This window comes from Rhea pennata, chromosome 8 (assembly GCF_028389875.1).
Source record: "Rhea pennata isolate bPtePen1 chromosome 8, bPtePen1.pri, whole genome shotgun sequence".
In the NCBI taxonomy this organism is placed as follows: domain Eukaryota; kingdom Metazoa; phylum Chordata; class Aves; order Rheiformes; family Rheidae; genus Rhea; species Rhea pennata.
The window spans coordinates 11,529,580-11,545,370 of NC_084670.1; the positions used below are offsets into that span (position 1 = coordinate 11,529,580).

General features: G+C 52.1%; 1 protein-coding gene across 2 annotated transcripts; it reads left to right on the forward strand.

Annotated features, from left to right (window-relative positions):
- The first annotated feature begins 13 nt into the window (after nucleotides 1–13).
- Nucleotides 14–15,452, forward strand: LOC134143504 (E3 ubiquitin-protein ligase HECTD3-like). Of its 2 annotated transcripts, none has more exons than XM_062581610.1 (21): nucleotides 14–383; nucleotides 623–777; nucleotides 2,021–2,113; nucleotides 2,425–2,560; nucleotides 2,988–3,103; nucleotides 3,392–3,505; nucleotides 4,138–4,220; nucleotides 4,813–4,978; nucleotides 5,437–5,518; nucleotides 6,479–6,661; nucleotides 7,157–7,209; nucleotides 7,566–7,630; nucleotides 8,056–8,159; nucleotides 8,519–8,638; nucleotides 9,056–9,145; nucleotides 9,509–9,715; nucleotides 10,103–10,232; nucleotides 10,690–10,764; nucleotides 11,004–11,085; nucleotides 11,204–11,275; nucleotides 11,525–15,452. In XM_062581610.1, the coding sequence occupies exons 1-21, from the start codon at nucleotides 54–56 to the stop codon at nucleotides 11,607–11,609; spliced, it is 2,541 nt and encodes an 846-aa protein (XP_062437594.1). In that variant the 5' UTR covers nucleotides 14–53; the 3' UTR covers nucleotides 11,610–15,452. The 2 variants fall into 2 exon arrangements, with proteins under 2 accessions (XP_062437594.1, XP_062437593.1); XM_062581609.1 differs by having other exon boundaries at nucleotides 15–383; nucleotides 617–777.
- Nucleotides 15,453–15,791: the final 339 nt, after the last annotated feature.

Genomic DNA, 15,791 nt, shown 5'->3' on the forward strand with positions numbered 1-15,791 from the left:
ACCTCCGGTGCTGGGCTCGGCCGCCGGCGGCACCGGGCCGGCGCGGGAGCGCGATGCGCGCGGGCGGGGAGGCGCCGCACCAGGTGCTGGGCCGGCTGCGGTTCCTGCTGCAGTGCAGCGAGTGCTTCCGCCGCGCCCGGGCGCTGCCCGCCGCGCTCTGCTACGTGCCGCGGGAGGTGCAGTACAAGATCTGCAAGGACCCCGCGGCCGCCGCCGCCGCGGCCGCCGCCCGCAGCCTGCTCAGCGTCTGGGACAGCCCGGGGCCGGCGCGGGGCGGCAAGCGGGCGGCGCGGGCCACCATCGAGGTGCGGAAGGGCGGCTGCCTCCGCGCCACCGGCGAGGAGTACTGCAACGGCGCCGGGCTCTGGGTGAAGCTCAGCAAGGTAACGGCACCGGCACCGGCGGGGCCCCGCCGCCCCCTCCCGGGGTGTCGCTGTGCCCCCCATCGCCGCCCCGTTTCCCCCCACGCCCCTCCCCGGAGGCCGGGGCCGCGTTGGGGCCGCGCCGGGAGAGCCGCTGCCTCGGTGCCCCCCGCCCCGTCTTCCCCGCTCTGCCCCGGCGCTTCCGAGCTTGGCCGCGGCCTGCGCGGCCTCACGGGGCCTCCTTCCCCGCGCAGGAGCAGCTGGAGGAGTACAAGAGCGGCTGCGACCTGGAGGAGGGCTGGGTCCTGGTGTGCAAGCACGCGGAAGGGGGGGACAGGCTGGTCCCGGTTGAGTCCACGGAGAGGATCCAGAGGCAGCAGCAGCTCTTCGGGGTCGATTACAAGCCCGTGATCAGGTACGGGGCCGCGGTCTCGCCTCCTCTCGCCCCCACAGATCATCCCAAGTGTCCACGCAGCCAAGCTCCTCCGGATGTTTCAACAGCCCACGCGCAGCACCTCGCCCCGCTGCCCCGGAAAGGGTGCGGTGCACGGGACGGGGCAGCATCGCCCTCCGCACCCGGGCTCGGGGCAGAAATCAGGATTTTGTTGCACACAGTGGGAAGCTGGAGACCTGCATGTTAAACCTGGTCCTTGGCTGTGGTGTGCTGGAGGTTTTGCGTTTTGCAGTGATTTATGTGCTCCCATCTCTCAGCGTCCTTCTGTCACAATATCGGACGTCTGCTCAGAGCAGGCCGGTTCTGCCTGAACTGTAATCAGTAGGTAACTCTCTTTTTTGAGAGAAACTGTGCTCTGAACTTACCCCCATGATCCATGTGTGACTTCTGCTTTTTTACGTGCACTGTGCTGCAGTCACAGTGATGGGAGAAGTGGGAGAAGTAGCGGTTGTTTAAAAAGATCAAAATTTCCGTTTCCGTTGGTGCCTCAGTCTGACCTCCTACCCTCCAGAGCACTGGCTCTGACCATTTGCTGGAGAGCATAAAAATAGCCGTGCTGTGTCAGGCTGAGGGTCTGTTTGATACAGTATCCCTGAGCAGGGGCAAAAAGATGGCAGATGTAATAATTCTTCCCCTAAGTCAGCGCTTCTGCGGCCTGCAGCCATTCCTGGGTCAGGGACTTCCAGTGCCAGAAATGGTTTCTACATGTTTAGTAGCTCTCTAGCAGACTTTTCCTCCTGCATAAGCTTTTCTGATCTCCTTGAATCCATGTAAACCTTAGCACCTGGAACATCTTGTGGTAGGAATTTCCACAGATTAACCCCATGTAGGATGTAGAACCATCTTCCTCGGTGCGCTTATACTCTGAGCCTGAACTGATTGTTTGACATCCCTTTCTCCTTATACCTAAGAGTGCAGTAAGGTTCTTGTTGGCCCGTGCCCTGCTGCTTGCGATTTTGAGGTATTGCCCCTCAGAATTTTGAGCTCTGGACTGAGAAGTCCCCTCCCGCTGGGCCGTTTCTGAGTATGTCCTGGAAGAATCAGAGATGATCTGGAAGGAAAGGGCAGCCGATGAGGCTTGAGGTGATGAAAGATGCAGTGTGGTGGGAGATTTAACCCCCCATCACCTCTTCCTAGCTACTCCTTCACAGCTGGCTCCTTTCTCTATGGCTCTCTCACTTCCTCCCTCTTTGGGTTGTTTCAGGTGGGAGCAGGTGGTGGATCTGACATACTCCCTGCGCCTTGGAGCAAAACCCAAGCCCATGGAGCAGGATGAGGCTGCAGTAGAGAAGCTTCGGTACGAGCTGGCTCCTGATGTGCGTGTGTTTTGGCTGTGGGTGGGAGCAAGCTGCTGTCTCTTCCTCGCTGTTCAGACAGCCATCCCCTGCAGATGGGGTAAGGGGGGAAATGCAGGCAGCAGGGGAGCCAGGGCTCTGCTCAGCACAAATAGCCTTGTCCTAGATCAGCCTGCACAGGGCACAAAACGGTGCGAGGCCAAAGCAAGCAGGGCACAGAGATTCATCTTCCCTGACACGTTAGCCTAGCAGGGGTTAATGCAGCCTTACTGTTCCTGGGTCCCCAGGCCCATTAACCCCCTTGCTTCCATAGGTATGTGCCTCCAACGTGGACTTACGAATGCGATGAAGACCTGGTACATTTCTTGTATGATCACATTGGGAAGGAGGATGAGAACTTGGGTAGCGTCAAGCAGTATGTGGACAGCATCGATGTCTCATCCTACACTGTGAGTAGCATGTGAGGTGGGGTGCAGGACTGCATCAGCCCTGCTGTGCCCTGGGGCTGGGGAGCATGGATGCTGCTCTGGTCTGTGTGTTGGAGGACATGGGAGAGAAGGCCTAGGCTCAGAGAGGAGTGTCAGCCAGTGTTTTGCGTAGGAGTAATGTGCAACCTGTGATCTGAGAAGCAAATGCTGATGGTAGCTGCTGAGCTGGTTTTAGGGAGTGTTTGACAGCCTCTGCTGTGTGCCTAGCCCCAAAGCACGGTGTCCTGTGATCTCTGTATTGGAACCTCTGTCTTCCCACAGCCCAGCAAATGGAACCGGGCCAGTTGGACCTCCCTCTGGCTCTGAGACTTATGCTGAGTGTAGCCTCTAAAGGGCCAGTTAGTCCTGCTCCCATCTGATCTTTGCTTCATTCACTGCCTTCTTCCAGGAGGACTTCAATGTGTCATGTCTGACCGACAGCCACATGGACACCTACTGGGAGAGCGATGGGTCCCAGGGGCAGCACTGGGTGCGGCTCAACATGAAGAAAGGCACCATCGTCAAGTGAGGCATCTCTCCCCTTGTGTGCCGGCTTGTGGCTGGGATGGGCCCCACAGCTGCCAATCTGTATGCACGTCCATTGAAGCCCTGGTTTGCCTTCCCTCTCTGCCCCTTGTCCCCTACTCTGGCTCTGGGCTTGAAAGTTTCCTAGCCAGCATCGCCATAAGTAACTAGAGCACCTAGCACCAGTTGCATGCACTTAATACAGGTGTGGCCAGGCCATGAGGGGAGCAGAGGTGGGTGTTCAGATGCAGGGCGTACGTCCTGCTAATTTCATGGTTCCCTTTTCAGGAAGCTCCTGCTGACAGTGGATACAACCGACGAGAACTTCATGCCCAAGCGGGTTGCCGTGTATGGGGGTGAAGGGGACAACCTGAAGAAACTGAACGACGTTGGCATTGATGAGTGAGTGGCAGGAGGCAGAGGGCAGTGTGGTCCTTGCAAAGGCCAGAGTGTGCTGGAAGTCCTGACCCTAGGTGGTCATGCCATCAACAGCCTGGCTTAAGAGGCACAGGACCTTGGGAGAGGTATTCTCTGTCTCTGAGCCTTGGATTCCCCCTGCCTACAGTAGCAAGGCACAACGAGCACACAGGCAGGAAGACTCTCCAGAATTGCAACCATCATCTGCGTGTGTTTCTCAGAATACTGCTGGAATGATGTAGTCTTAGGTGCAGACCTTATGCATACCCTTTCCTGCTGAGCTGAGGTGCTGGGCAAACAGACTGCAGATGTGCTGGAGCCTAAGGGGCTTTCTACAGGCCCACTGAAGGGCCTTACTGTGCCTGGTTGTTAGCACAGGAACACTGGTGCAGCCCAATAGCTGCTGGGTTAATTCAGGGAACCATGTTTGTCTTGTAGGACCAGTTAGGAGCAGGTTGCCTAGACCTGGAGCACGAACAGGTTGAGGGTTTCAAGTAGGTCATATTCTTGCGGTGTTGATAGAGCTGGGAGGCCAGGTCTGAGTTCCAGTCACGGAGACTTTTGGCAGGATGGGCAAGGAAACAGCTCTGCAGCCCCTGTCTGTGCTGTGTTTGCAGGAGCTACACTGGGGATGTGTGTGTCCTTGAGGACATGACGACACACCTGCCTGTCATTGAGATCCGGATTGTAGAGTGCAGAGGTAGGCCTGGCTATTGTGGCTGCATCTGTAACACCGCTGTACTATAGGGTGCTGTATGTTTAGGGTTTGACCCTAAGCCTGAGGCTTATGCTCTTGGCCCTGCTGGATGTTCCAGCTGAGATGCAGAAGACCCATGGAAAACTCCAGAGGGGCCTGGATGTTTGCAAGCTCTGTTTTCATCCCACCTTTTTTTGCCTCCCCCCACCCTTCCCCCCGTGAATCTCCCACTTCCTCATGGAGGTGTTTCTGGCCCTCAGTGCCCAGCCCTAGAGCTGGTGGAACTGTTCACATTTCCTGCACATTTGCTGCAAGCTGGACTCACTGGCTGTGTTCTCTCTCTGACTAGAGGTTGGCTCGTCGTTGTTTCCCTGAGTTTCTCGGGTGGGGAGTAAGCCCCAGGAGGAGAGCTGTGAACACCATTGCTCAAGAACTTTGCAGTCCAGCTATACAGGGAGCAAAGCCAGCATGAGGCTGGAAAGGCCTTGTCCTTGCATGTCTGCCAGCCGAGGCTCATAGCCTACTTGAGTGTGTGTATACTGGAGGGCTTGCTTTCTCCTGAGCTTAGCATATCATTCCTGCTCTTCCTTGGCAGATGATGGGATTGACGTTCGACTCCGAGGGATCAAAATCAAATCCTCTCGACAGCGGGACTTGGGGCTCAGTGCCGACATGTTCCAGCTGGCTAATTTAGTGCGCTATCCGCGCCTAGAAGGAACAGACCCTGACTTGCTCTACCGGCGGGCTGTGCTCATTCAGAGGTACGTTGCTGATGGAGCAGGCAGCGTCATGGTGTCACCTACAGGTATCAGTGCTCTCTTCAGGCCAGGTGTGACCAGAAGCTCTATGGCTCCCCTTGGGAAGGGCATCCTGGACCCTGGAGGAAGTAGCAGAGGCATTTGGTGACAAAGTGGGATTCTGGAAGTGAACTTCCCTACACTCTAAGTGGAATCTTATAGCTTAAGTTCACTGGGGTTTGCATGTTGTGAGTATAGCACACTTGTACTGTGCGTGAGGCAGGCACGCACAGAGTCCTTTGTAAAGGTTATGTGGTCCCTGGGGATTTAGGACAACAGTCCTGTGATTTAAATCCTCGCTGGGTTTTGTTCAGATTGGTTGCTGCTTTTCTGCCTGTACCTGGAGCTGTCTGGGCTGCAATAAGTTTGTTCAGATCCTTGGCCCTTCTGCGCATCACAGCATCTTCTTCTTTGTAATCCAGGTTCATCAAGCTCCTGGACAGTGTACTGCATCACCTAGTGCCAGCCTGGGACCATACTGTTGGCACATTCAGCAAACTCAAGGTGAGAGATTTCTGTCTCAGCTGGAGCCTGGGTCTGGCAGGGTGACTTCACCTGGGCTGTTGCAAGGGAAACAGTGACTGTGCGTTGCCTTTTAAAACAGCTTGAGAGACATATCTGACTGAGCTCAATTTGTTAAAACTGTGAAATACAATGTTGCTTGGAGGCTAGTTTCCTGTTAATGCTGGTGTGCAAATATTTAGATACAAGGTAGCAAGCAGAATCAAACTAGAGCTTTGAGGTGAGAGCACTTCACCCATGAAAGAACTCAGACCATAGCAGCTCTGGGTGATTTGAATGCATGTTTGCTCTGAGATCTCAGCCCAGGACACTCTTAAATTTGTTCCAGAACTTGCTGCTGGCAGTTCTGAGCTGGCCATGTCCAGCTGGCAAGGCTTCTTACTAATAAGTACTTTCTGGCTTTAAGCTTTCGATTTGCATCTTTCTTGTGAGACATGGCTCATCTTCCCAGTGGATTGTTTGCCTCACAGCTTCTCCCGGAATTCATGTGCAGGGCATTAGTAGGGCATTTCCTTTTTGTGCACTTCCAGGCTTGGTGTCAAGAGAGCATTGTAATTCCCATGATAACTTAGTGTAAAACCTGAAGCATTTGAGGATTTTTATTTATTTATCACAGCTTGATTTGGTTACAGATAGGGCTAATAAGGCCTGTAATCTGGTGAGAGCGAGGGTAAAGGAGAGTCCAAGTGATGCCAGAGTATCGGATGAGGGCTGATGAAGAGAGGCTCAGGCATGGCATCTCCCTTAAACCAGAAAGCAAAGTATCTCTGAGGCAGAGGGTGAGGTGGAACAAAAGTTGTTAAGGGGAATGTGGCTATCCATGGATTGCAACAGCTCTGGGAAGGGCGGAGGCCTGACAGTGTAGTGGTTTCAGTAGAAAGCAGATGAGCTGCCTTGGGCACTGCTGGGCAACTCTGACATCTTGAATATGTCCATTGGCAGCATATTAAGCAGTTCTTGCTGCTGTCCAAGCGGCGCACAGCTCTCATTACCCAGTGTCTGAAGGACTCAGAGACCAGCAAGCCCAACTTCATGCCACGGCTCTATATTAACCGGCGCCTGGCCATGGAGCACCGAGACAACCCTGCCCTGGACCCCAGCTGTAAGAATGCTGTCTTCACTCAGGTACTGCCCCTCCTGGGAGGGTGGAGGGGGTCCTGCTGTTGTGGGAAGAGTGGGATATCCCAAAACCAAAAGGAACCAGAAGGAAGTGGTGGAGGGGATGACTTGGGAGCTGAAGTTTACCCAGAGACCTCAAGGCCTCTTTATATTACTCCTAACCTCAGCAGATATATGTGCTGATGGACCCTTATCTAGGAATGGTGCTAAATACATCTGTAGCTCATCTTTTAAGGCCTCATCCTGCTTTAACAACACCTGGGCTGATGCAGAGGTTGATGGAGAGGCAGAGTATCCCCAGGATAGGGTGCTAGGAGGAATTTGTGAGATCTGAGTTGAAGTCTCTGCTCTGCACTAGACTCTCTCCATGATGTGTTACTAATGCAGGGGATAACAATCCTGTTGCACTAAAAGGGCAGGAAATATCTCCCTGCTGCCCTGTGGGAATGACCTGTCCTTCTAGGCTGAGATGCCAGCCTCAATCTTCTCTGCTTGTTACAGGTCTATGAAGGCCTAAAACCCTCTGACAAGTTTGAAAAGCCCCTAGATTATAGGTAAGCAGCCCCTGTGGGGGGTGGAGGGGGTCACACACTGCTGGGAGCTCTGTCCTCTGGTGCTGCAGGGTGTTTGGGAAGCACCTGTGTGCCCTGTACCCCAGAGAAGGGTTGCTAGGGCCGGAGATGGCTCAGCCAGCGTATCAGGAACTATTCCCCAAGGTGTTACATTGCCACTGAGGATGTGACTGGCTCTGGAGAACTGATGTCTTGCCTTGTTTTAGGCCCAGGCTGGTCTACTTTAGGCCCCTGGTGTCCCAGCTGTCCCTGCTGCCTCCTCAATCTCTTCTCAGCTCTGAGTGCCCTGAGCACCTGGGGTCTGAGCTGTGGTTCAGGCTGTGCCTGGTTCCCCACAGGTGGCCGCTGCGCTATGACCAGTGGTGGGAGTGCAAATTCATCGCAGAGGGCATCATTGACCAAGGTAGGGGCTGCATTGGGCAAGGTCCTGCAGTGGGGCAGAGTGGGGAGAGTTAGTTGAAGGGGGCACCTCATTGCTGCTGTGGCTCATGCTTGCCCCAGTGTTACTGCACCTGGATGGGAGAAAGGGAAGGCAGGTTACCAAGTCCTGGATAAAGTGAGCTGCTTGTCAAGATACAGGTTGGTGCCTGTTAGTCACTAGCAGAAGCACTAACAGTGCTGAATGCTCCCTGTGGTCGTCCTCCACAGGCCTGACATGGATGTTATTTCTCCTATCTTATTTCCTCTGGTGCCATAAGGCACTGAGAGGAGCCTTCTGCTCAGCACGGTCAAATTTGACCAGCCTTCCTGATCGTTGCTTCCTGACGCTGAGGGTCAACACATACACAGTTTGCATCACTAAAAATGTGGGTCTTTTTTGGGTTGCAGGTGGCGGTTTTCGGGACAGCCTGGCGGACATGTCAGAGGAGCTCTGTCCCAGCTCAGCAGACACCCCTGTACCCCTGCCCTTCTTTGTGCGCACATCGAACCAGGTGCTGTGGATCAGGATAACTGAGGCAGATCTTTCTGTGCCTAGCAATGTGATGTTGTGCCTGTCCCCCTCCATACCAGGAATGTACCTGCCTTTGCTGGTCCAAAACCTCTACTTCTGGTTGAAGGGTTGGGTAGAGCCACCTGGCAGGCTCTGGAAATTGCTTTGCTGCATCCAGTTTTAGGATACCCTGGCAAGTACCTGGATGCTTGTCTCTTACTAGGAATATTATCAGGGAGGGTAGGGGTCTTTTTTAGGCCTTTTCTGCTGTGAGAAGTGCCCAGAGTCACTGCAAGAGCTGAGTCCGTGGTGCATCGTGCTGGGCTGAGAATGAGACGTGGAATTTTGACTCTCTTGTAGGGTAACGGCACTGGAGAAGCCAGGGACATGTATGTCCCCAACCCCTCCTGCAAAGACTTCCCAAAGTATGAGTGGATTGGGCAGATCATGGGAGCAGCTCTGAGAGGCAAGGAGTTTCTGGTGAGCTTTAAGTCCTGTCCCTACATGGAGGTTTACCCCAAAGGGAATCAGTAACCCTCTTCTGCAGCCCTATCTGACCGGGACATGGAAGGGCTCTGTGATCACATAAAGGGGCAAAGCATCTTTGTCAGGATTTGAGGCCATGGGATTAGGATTGCTCACAGCCTGAGTTCTGGGAGATTTTGCTGAGAGCTTGGGAGAGGGCTTCTGGTCTCTGCTCAGCACCATATAGGCTAAGATACCTGGTAAGCTCAACGTGTGCAGAAGGGCAAGACAAGGCCTGAGGGGATGCGGAGAGCAGAGAACGTCCTGTGTTGTCAGACTACTCTAGCTCTGTTTCTCATCTGTACTGTTGAGCTTCATCTTCACCTCTGGGGACATCTCTTCTCCTACAGTAAAATCTCTTTTCTCTTTCAGGTCCTGGCTCTTCCTGGCTTTGTATGGAAACAATTAACAGGGGAGGAGGTCAGCTGGAGCAAAGACTTCCCTGCTGTGGACTCTGTGCTGGTGAGAGGGGTTGGAGTTGGTGCCTATGGTGTTCCTTGTGATGCTCAGCAAGGGGGTGGTTTGCGTCCTTGTCATCATGTTGTACTCGCCTCCTATGATGTGTCAGAGAAACATGCAAAGAAAGGCGCTCTTAGCACTTGTGCAACTCACAGCTGATACAGAGATGTAGCCATGCTGTCTACTGTTTCCAGCATGCAACGCCCCAGGGTCTACCAAAAGGCGAGTGCAGATCTAGGCAGTGTATCCCTGCTGTGCTGCTGTCCCAGTCACTCCAGCTCTTGTCTGGGAAGGAAGATGTGAGCTCAGGCACATGGCTGCTTGTGGGGCGTCTTTCTAATACACACTCCTGTCGGGGCTGAGCAGGTGAAGCTGCTGGAGGTGATGGAAGTCATGGACAAAGACACCTTTGAGTTCAAGTTTGGGAATGAGCTGACCTACACAACAGTGCTGAGTGATCAGCGCATGGTGGAGCTGATCCCCAATGGCAGCAGCACTGTGGTACGCTATGAGGACCGCAAGGAGTTCATTCACCTGGTGCAGAAGGCTCGGCTGGAGGAGAGCAAGGAGCAGGTAATGCTGTCCCAGAGCATCACTGGCTAAGTTCACGGGTAGCACCTTGCTCCTAGAGACATCCCCTCTACTCCACATCTGTTGAAGTGCATCACACATAGTGTCCCTATGCTCGTTAGCGCAATAGTAGCTAGTCCTTTCTGGTGAGATCCTGCAGCTCCAGGGTTTGTTGAAAAGAGAAGTGGCTTGTAGCAGCATGGGAGATGCATGGCTTTTTATTTTCTGGAATGAACTGGGGTGCATCTCTGTGGGACCCTGTTCCCCCCTCTAGGCTCCTTGGAGCATTTCCTGAGCAATTGCACAGCTTCAGTCCAGTGCAGTCCTGGAATCAACTGTGAGCCAGAAAAACAGGCAGGACATGCTATTCCTGCCTTGTCTCCTTTTCAGATCATGGCCATGCAGGCTGGACTGCTGAAGGTGGTACCCCAAGCTGTTCTTGACCTCCTCACCTGGCAGGAGCTGGAAAAGAAAGTCTGTGGAGACCCTGAAGTCACAGTTGATGCTTTGAAGAAGCTTAGTAAGTGAAAGGCTCCACCAAAAAACATTTCCCTGAAAGTGAGATGATGTTCTTCTCTGCCTGCTGGGACAAGGAAAGGCACAGAAAACAGATACATTATCCTTTTTGCAGTGAAAAAGTGGGTCTATGTACTTCTTGCCCTTGACTAGATGCTGATGGGGGCAGGGATGTCTCTTGCCACCATGTTGGGCTTCAGAGGAGAGGCTGGGGTGTCCCTGTGTTCCCAGTGTATGAACTTCTATGGAGCTGAAATCTGGATCTGAATGTGCTTTCTAGGAAGAACTTGAATGCATGTGTCCCTGCACCCTGGGTCTGTGCTAACACCCTGCAGACACCTAGAGGTGCTTTCCTGGGCTGTCAAAAGGCATGTGAAGGAGCAGGGGATAATTTATCAAGGGAGGAGCAAAACAAGTTTACTTGTTTCTAGCAAACTCCTTTTCTGTATCCTTTCTTCCAGCACGATTTGAGGACTTTGAGCCATTGGATACTCGGGTTCAGTACTTCTGGGAAGCACTCAACAACTTCACCAATGGTGAGTGATTTACTCTGCCTCTGCATGTCATCTTGTGCCATGGCAACCCCTGGGTGCTGTCTGCACGCTGGAAGAGGGAAATAACACTATCACTGCCTGAGGAACAGATAGAAGCTGAACAGAGCAAACCGCTGGACTGAAAGATCAGCTCCTCTGCCAGTGCTGGGGACACCTGGAGGTGGCTGAACTCCTCTCATATTTCCCTGGAATCAACTGTTGTCTTTGCCTTCTCTTCACAGAGGATCGCAGTCGCTTCCTCAGGTTTGTCACTGGCAGAAGCCGCCTTCCAGCACGGATCTACATCTATCCAGACAAGCTGGGGTGAGTCTGTCCTTCTCTGAGACAATAGGCTGACAGAAACCGTATCAAGGGGGATCTGTGTCACAGTGTCCCCTGCCTCATTGGCTGGGTCTGACCAGTTTATTACCTTCTCCCCAAGCTCTGAGACGACAGATGCATTGCCAGAGTCCTCCACCTGCTCCAGCACCCTATTCTTGCCCAACTATGCCACGTAAGTTGTATTGCTCCCTATGTGGTAGACTGTGCATCTGGGCTCTGTTCTCAGCCTTGGTGCTGACCCATTGGACTTCATCACTTTGCCACTCTTAAACTGCTCTGACTGTACTGTGTGGCTGTTGTGATTCTCTCTGTCTGGGGTGTTGAGGCATAGTCTCCATCTCATAAAGCATCTTGTCATCTCAGCTGACAGATGCAGTAATGGCAACTCCTTGTTTCCCCCTTCTCTTCCTGTCATCCCTAGAGCCAAGGTTTGTGAAGAGAAGTTACGCTATGCGGCCTATAATTGCGTGGCCATCGACACAGATATGAGTCCATGGGAAGAGTGATGTTGTAGCCTACCAAGCAGCATGGACAATCATTCAACAAAACCATGCAATGGGAAGAGCCCCCTTTCACCCCCAGGATGTGTATATATAATAAATGTCTAGGTATGAAGCCTGGCTCCCTGCAGTGCTAAGCAGCACTGCTTTGGACACAGAGGTTTGGGACTTTGGCAGGGTGGGAGCTAGCTCAGAAAGTAAATGTGATTGCAGGAATGAAACCTTGTCCCCAGCCATGGAATATCAGAAAGGTCTGGTAGGTTTTTGTAGTGAGTTTTTTCTCCAGATGTCCTGACTGCATCTCATAACTCACTCCTACCCTTCCAAGGCAGTGCTCTGCTCCAAGTAGAGATGGGGTAGGGCCATGAAGGTTATGGTACAGGATGGAGAACTTTGTGAGGTGCTGCTGAGACCATGGGGATGCTCAAAGATGCTTGCTGTGTCCTAGCCCAAGTGTTCTGACCACATTCCCTTGTCTCATTCCTACTTCCACATGAGAACATATAAATGAGATCATTCATCTGGATTTAAAAAGAAATGGGGCAGACTGGTGGTAGGTGCTGCAGGGGTGCCTCTGGCCACCAGGTGTCATGACAGACCTGTATGCCAGGGAACAGCAGGACTGTGGGTGCTGTCAGGACAGGACTCTTGTACTCTTACATCTCACCAAATCCCAGTTACCTGCACCTGTGGTTCCCTGCACCCAAGCACTGCAGAGGCTGCTGGGGACCTGCTTCCCTGCAGGAGATGGAAGTTGTCTGCTTCCCTCCTGCTCTGTAGTCTCACTGTGAATGCAGCAGGGCATGCTGGTGGCGTAGTAGTCATTCTCTCAGGCTCTTCAAGCCTTGGTTTTCCTCTCAAAGGCTGTGTTACAGTTAATGTGCTGCAGTTCTTGCAGAGATATGCAGGGAGGGCCAAGCTCTTCTCCCCGACAGTGGGAGTTAGAGCAGCAGCAGGCATTGGAGTGCCAGGCTCTGTTCTCTTCTGCCGTGGGGAGGGAAGTGGAGGTCTCCAGCACAGCAGGCTAGTCCTTGCCCCAGGGCAGCAGGAGGACTGCAGACAGCAGATGTTGGAGCTCCTCAAGCACATGACGCAGTAGTAGGTCAGTGTGTGATGGAGGTGATGAAAGCTTTACAATGTCAAGACTGTACAAAATGTTATTTCACCTTCCCAGCCCTGAGCAGGATAGCAGCCTACCACGCATGAGCTACCAGATGTCAGTTTGCTTTTATACCCCCTCCCACAGCGGTATTGTCAGTCTCTGAGGTCTGCTGGGCCGTTATTACTACAGAGGCACTGAGCCACCATTGCTGGAGTGGGGCTGATGCTGAGACTTAGAACTTGCTCTGTGCCTAACACCTCATGTCTTTTCCTCCCTGTTGAAGAAACCTGTTATCCAGAAACTGCTTCTAGTCCTAAATGAAGTCTGTCCCTTTACCTGTTTCCTTTGAAACTGCTGTATTCCCAGAGCTGCTGAGAGGAGTTGTACTGAAAGGACTGTAGGATCAGGAGAGGGTGTATGCTGAGGTTTCCCGCATCGCAGTGAGCAGGAGTCTAGGGTGAGCAAGGGTATTGTTTCTGGTAGCTTTTGCCTGCAGCAGAGCCTTCCACACTCAGTTTGATGGGTGTGAAGTCCTATCTGCTGCTGGGGGCTTTTTTTGGAGCATGATGTGTTATCTCAGAATTGGGCTCTGCAACTCTGTGGCTGACTTCAGTGTCCAGTATAGAGAGGAGCAGGGCCTCTGCATGATAACTTTCCACAGTGGAGGCTGAGTCATTTGCTAGACAGTTTATTTTAAATGGACAGGAGTGAGCTGGTGAAAGAGTTTTGATCCTCTGGCTTGGCCTTGGGCAGGAGTATTGAAAATTTTCTCTTCAGACCAAGTTGGGGAGCCCAGAGAGCAGCTGGATGAGATGGGATTTGAAATGGGCTTGTAGATCCCTTCTGGCTGCTGCTGTTTGGGTAGAATGGATCTTGCTTTTTCCAACCTTGTCTATTTCTAAGGGACATGATGTTGTTTATTTACTGAGCAGAACTAGAAACAGCAAGAAAAAATAGATTTTTTTTTTTACAGCATTGTACACAGTGCTTTTAGTGTAGATCTCAAAGCCACAGATGTGTTCTATTGGCTGGGCAGCAGGTGGCTAGCTGTCTAAGATGGTTTGATAGTACTGACAGGTTGTTGGGTTGCTCAGGGTGATGTCCAGGCTGAGGAAAGGCACTGACTGCAGTGAGAGTTCACCGCGTTGGTGTCTCTGGAGCAGGGTGGCTGAGGTGTCGAGCTGATGTGGCTGGGCAGCAATGGATGTGAGCCTTTCCCCAGAAATGTTTTAGCATCTTCATCATTGGAGATGCTCAAAACTTGGCTACTTGTGGCTCTGAACAACTTGATCTGACTTCCAGTTTCACTCTGCTAACTTCACCTCTGGGTCCTCCCAGTATTTTATGACTGTTATTACTCTGGCCTCCCTCCTTGCAGATCTTGTACTTTGTCCTTTCTTGCTCTTCCCACTAGTAAGGGCTTTTAGCCCCCAACCTTCTCCAGTTGTTGGGTTTATTTCCTGCCACTGAGAAAACACTGCTGCTGAGGCTTCCTAGATTTGAGTGCCAGGGCTCCGGTGAATGGGACCTAGCTGGTGAGGGTGGTGACTTTTGATTTTAAAAAACACTAGTCATTACAGGAGCCTGGGCCTAGTAGGCGGGTTGCATCTGGAGACTCATCTAGTGCATTTTGGGTTTTATCCCTTACAAACATATTGACAACATTGTTTTATCATATAGTTTGGACCACTCTGCATTATGGCAATGTGTGTGTTGGAGAATGGCAACAGCATCTGCCATAGTGCTGTTTGGGGGTGCAGAGACATGTGAAAGTCTTACCTCAATGCAGTGGTCAGCTTGTCCTGTAACTGGAATTGGCTGCAGTCAGTGTGTGGTCAGAGGGTATCTGGGCAAGTGTGGCTGCTGCTGAGCAAGGACTCCAAAATAGCCTACAGATGGCACTTAGTTTGCAGTGCAAAGGTGAACTGGGGACAGGGAGCTGGTAACCTGCCTGGATTTCCTCTATGCAGTGCCATGTCTTGTATATAGTGATTTAAAGCCAACTGCAAATTGAATTTCTGATGTGATAACACAGTGAATTGTGGAAAAGATCACCCTGGCTCAGCTCCAGCCAGTCTCAGGAGGCAGAAGTGTAGGTGTTATTTTGATACCAGGTCACGTTTCTCCTGTGATCTCTAAAGTTGTGGGTAGTGGCTGTTGCCTGTCATGGTTGACTTTACACAAGTTAGTTGTGACTCTGCCCTGCCTGGAAATTTTGCTGTGCCGTTGCGCAGCAAAGGGATGGGAGAGCCTTTGAGGGCAGCACAGGGAGCAGTAAGCTACAAACCGAAGGCTCTGCTCTGCTCTATTCCTGAATCTCAGGTAGGTATGAGATCAAATTTTAAGCGAGTGACACCCTGAGAAAGGTGCTCATGCCGATGTGCTTAGATGAGGCAGAGCTGCAAAAGAGAGGTGTCCGTGCGCGGGCAGAGCTGCCAGCAACGTGGGAGGATGAGGAAGGAGAAAGTTGGCACCTTCAGGGTGTGTATGGCTGCAAGAGGAGCTGGGGATGGGATTAATGCTGTTACAGCTCACTGTAACTGCTCGCTGTACCTCTCCTGATTTTCAGCTTGCTGAATTGTCATAGAATCGCTTCAGGTTATTAATACGCACATGTAGACTAGCTGTTCATTATTCCACTAATAATTAATAATTAATACCTTGGAGTATTAAAAGTTACAAATAGGTTGACAGGATCTGAATGTCCCTACCTCATGTAGGATCTAAAATAAAATGAACTAACTATTCTCGGCATTTTTCATTTCTTTTATCTGGTGGGGCTGGGAATTCTGCACACTCCCATCATGATAAACAGCACCAGAGACTGATGATGCATGAGGCAATTGAAGGTGAAGCAGCAGAAGTTGTCTCCCATGCTACTGCACAAACTGATGACACCGAGGGGGCACAGCCCTTTGTGGCGTTCTGCAGCCAGCTTTATGGGGTGACACATGCTGGCCAGGGAGGGAGGGTGTCACTTATTCTTACAGGCCTGGAGCCACAGCTCTAGTTCCATGATTAGCGCCTCAGGCTTGGTTTGTTAGGGTTAAGTTCCTGCCAGGAGGAAATGATCTTTCAATACCTCC

Bases quoted from the DNA above. Each gene is read 5' to 3' on its own strand.
- LOC134143504 (XM_062581609.1), top strand. From the start codon at position 54: ATGCGCGCGGGCGGGGAGGCGCCGCACCAGGTGCTGGGCCGGCTGCGG. The intron at 4,979-5,436 runs GTACGTTGCTGA...TTTGTAATCCAG, and splicing joins CGGGCTGTGCTCATTCAGAG to GTTCATCAAGCTCCTGGACA. The intron at 8,639-9,055 runs GTGAGCTTTAAG...TTTCTCTTTCAG, and splicing joins TGAGAGGCAAGGAGTTTCTG to GTCCTGGCTCTTCCTGGCTT.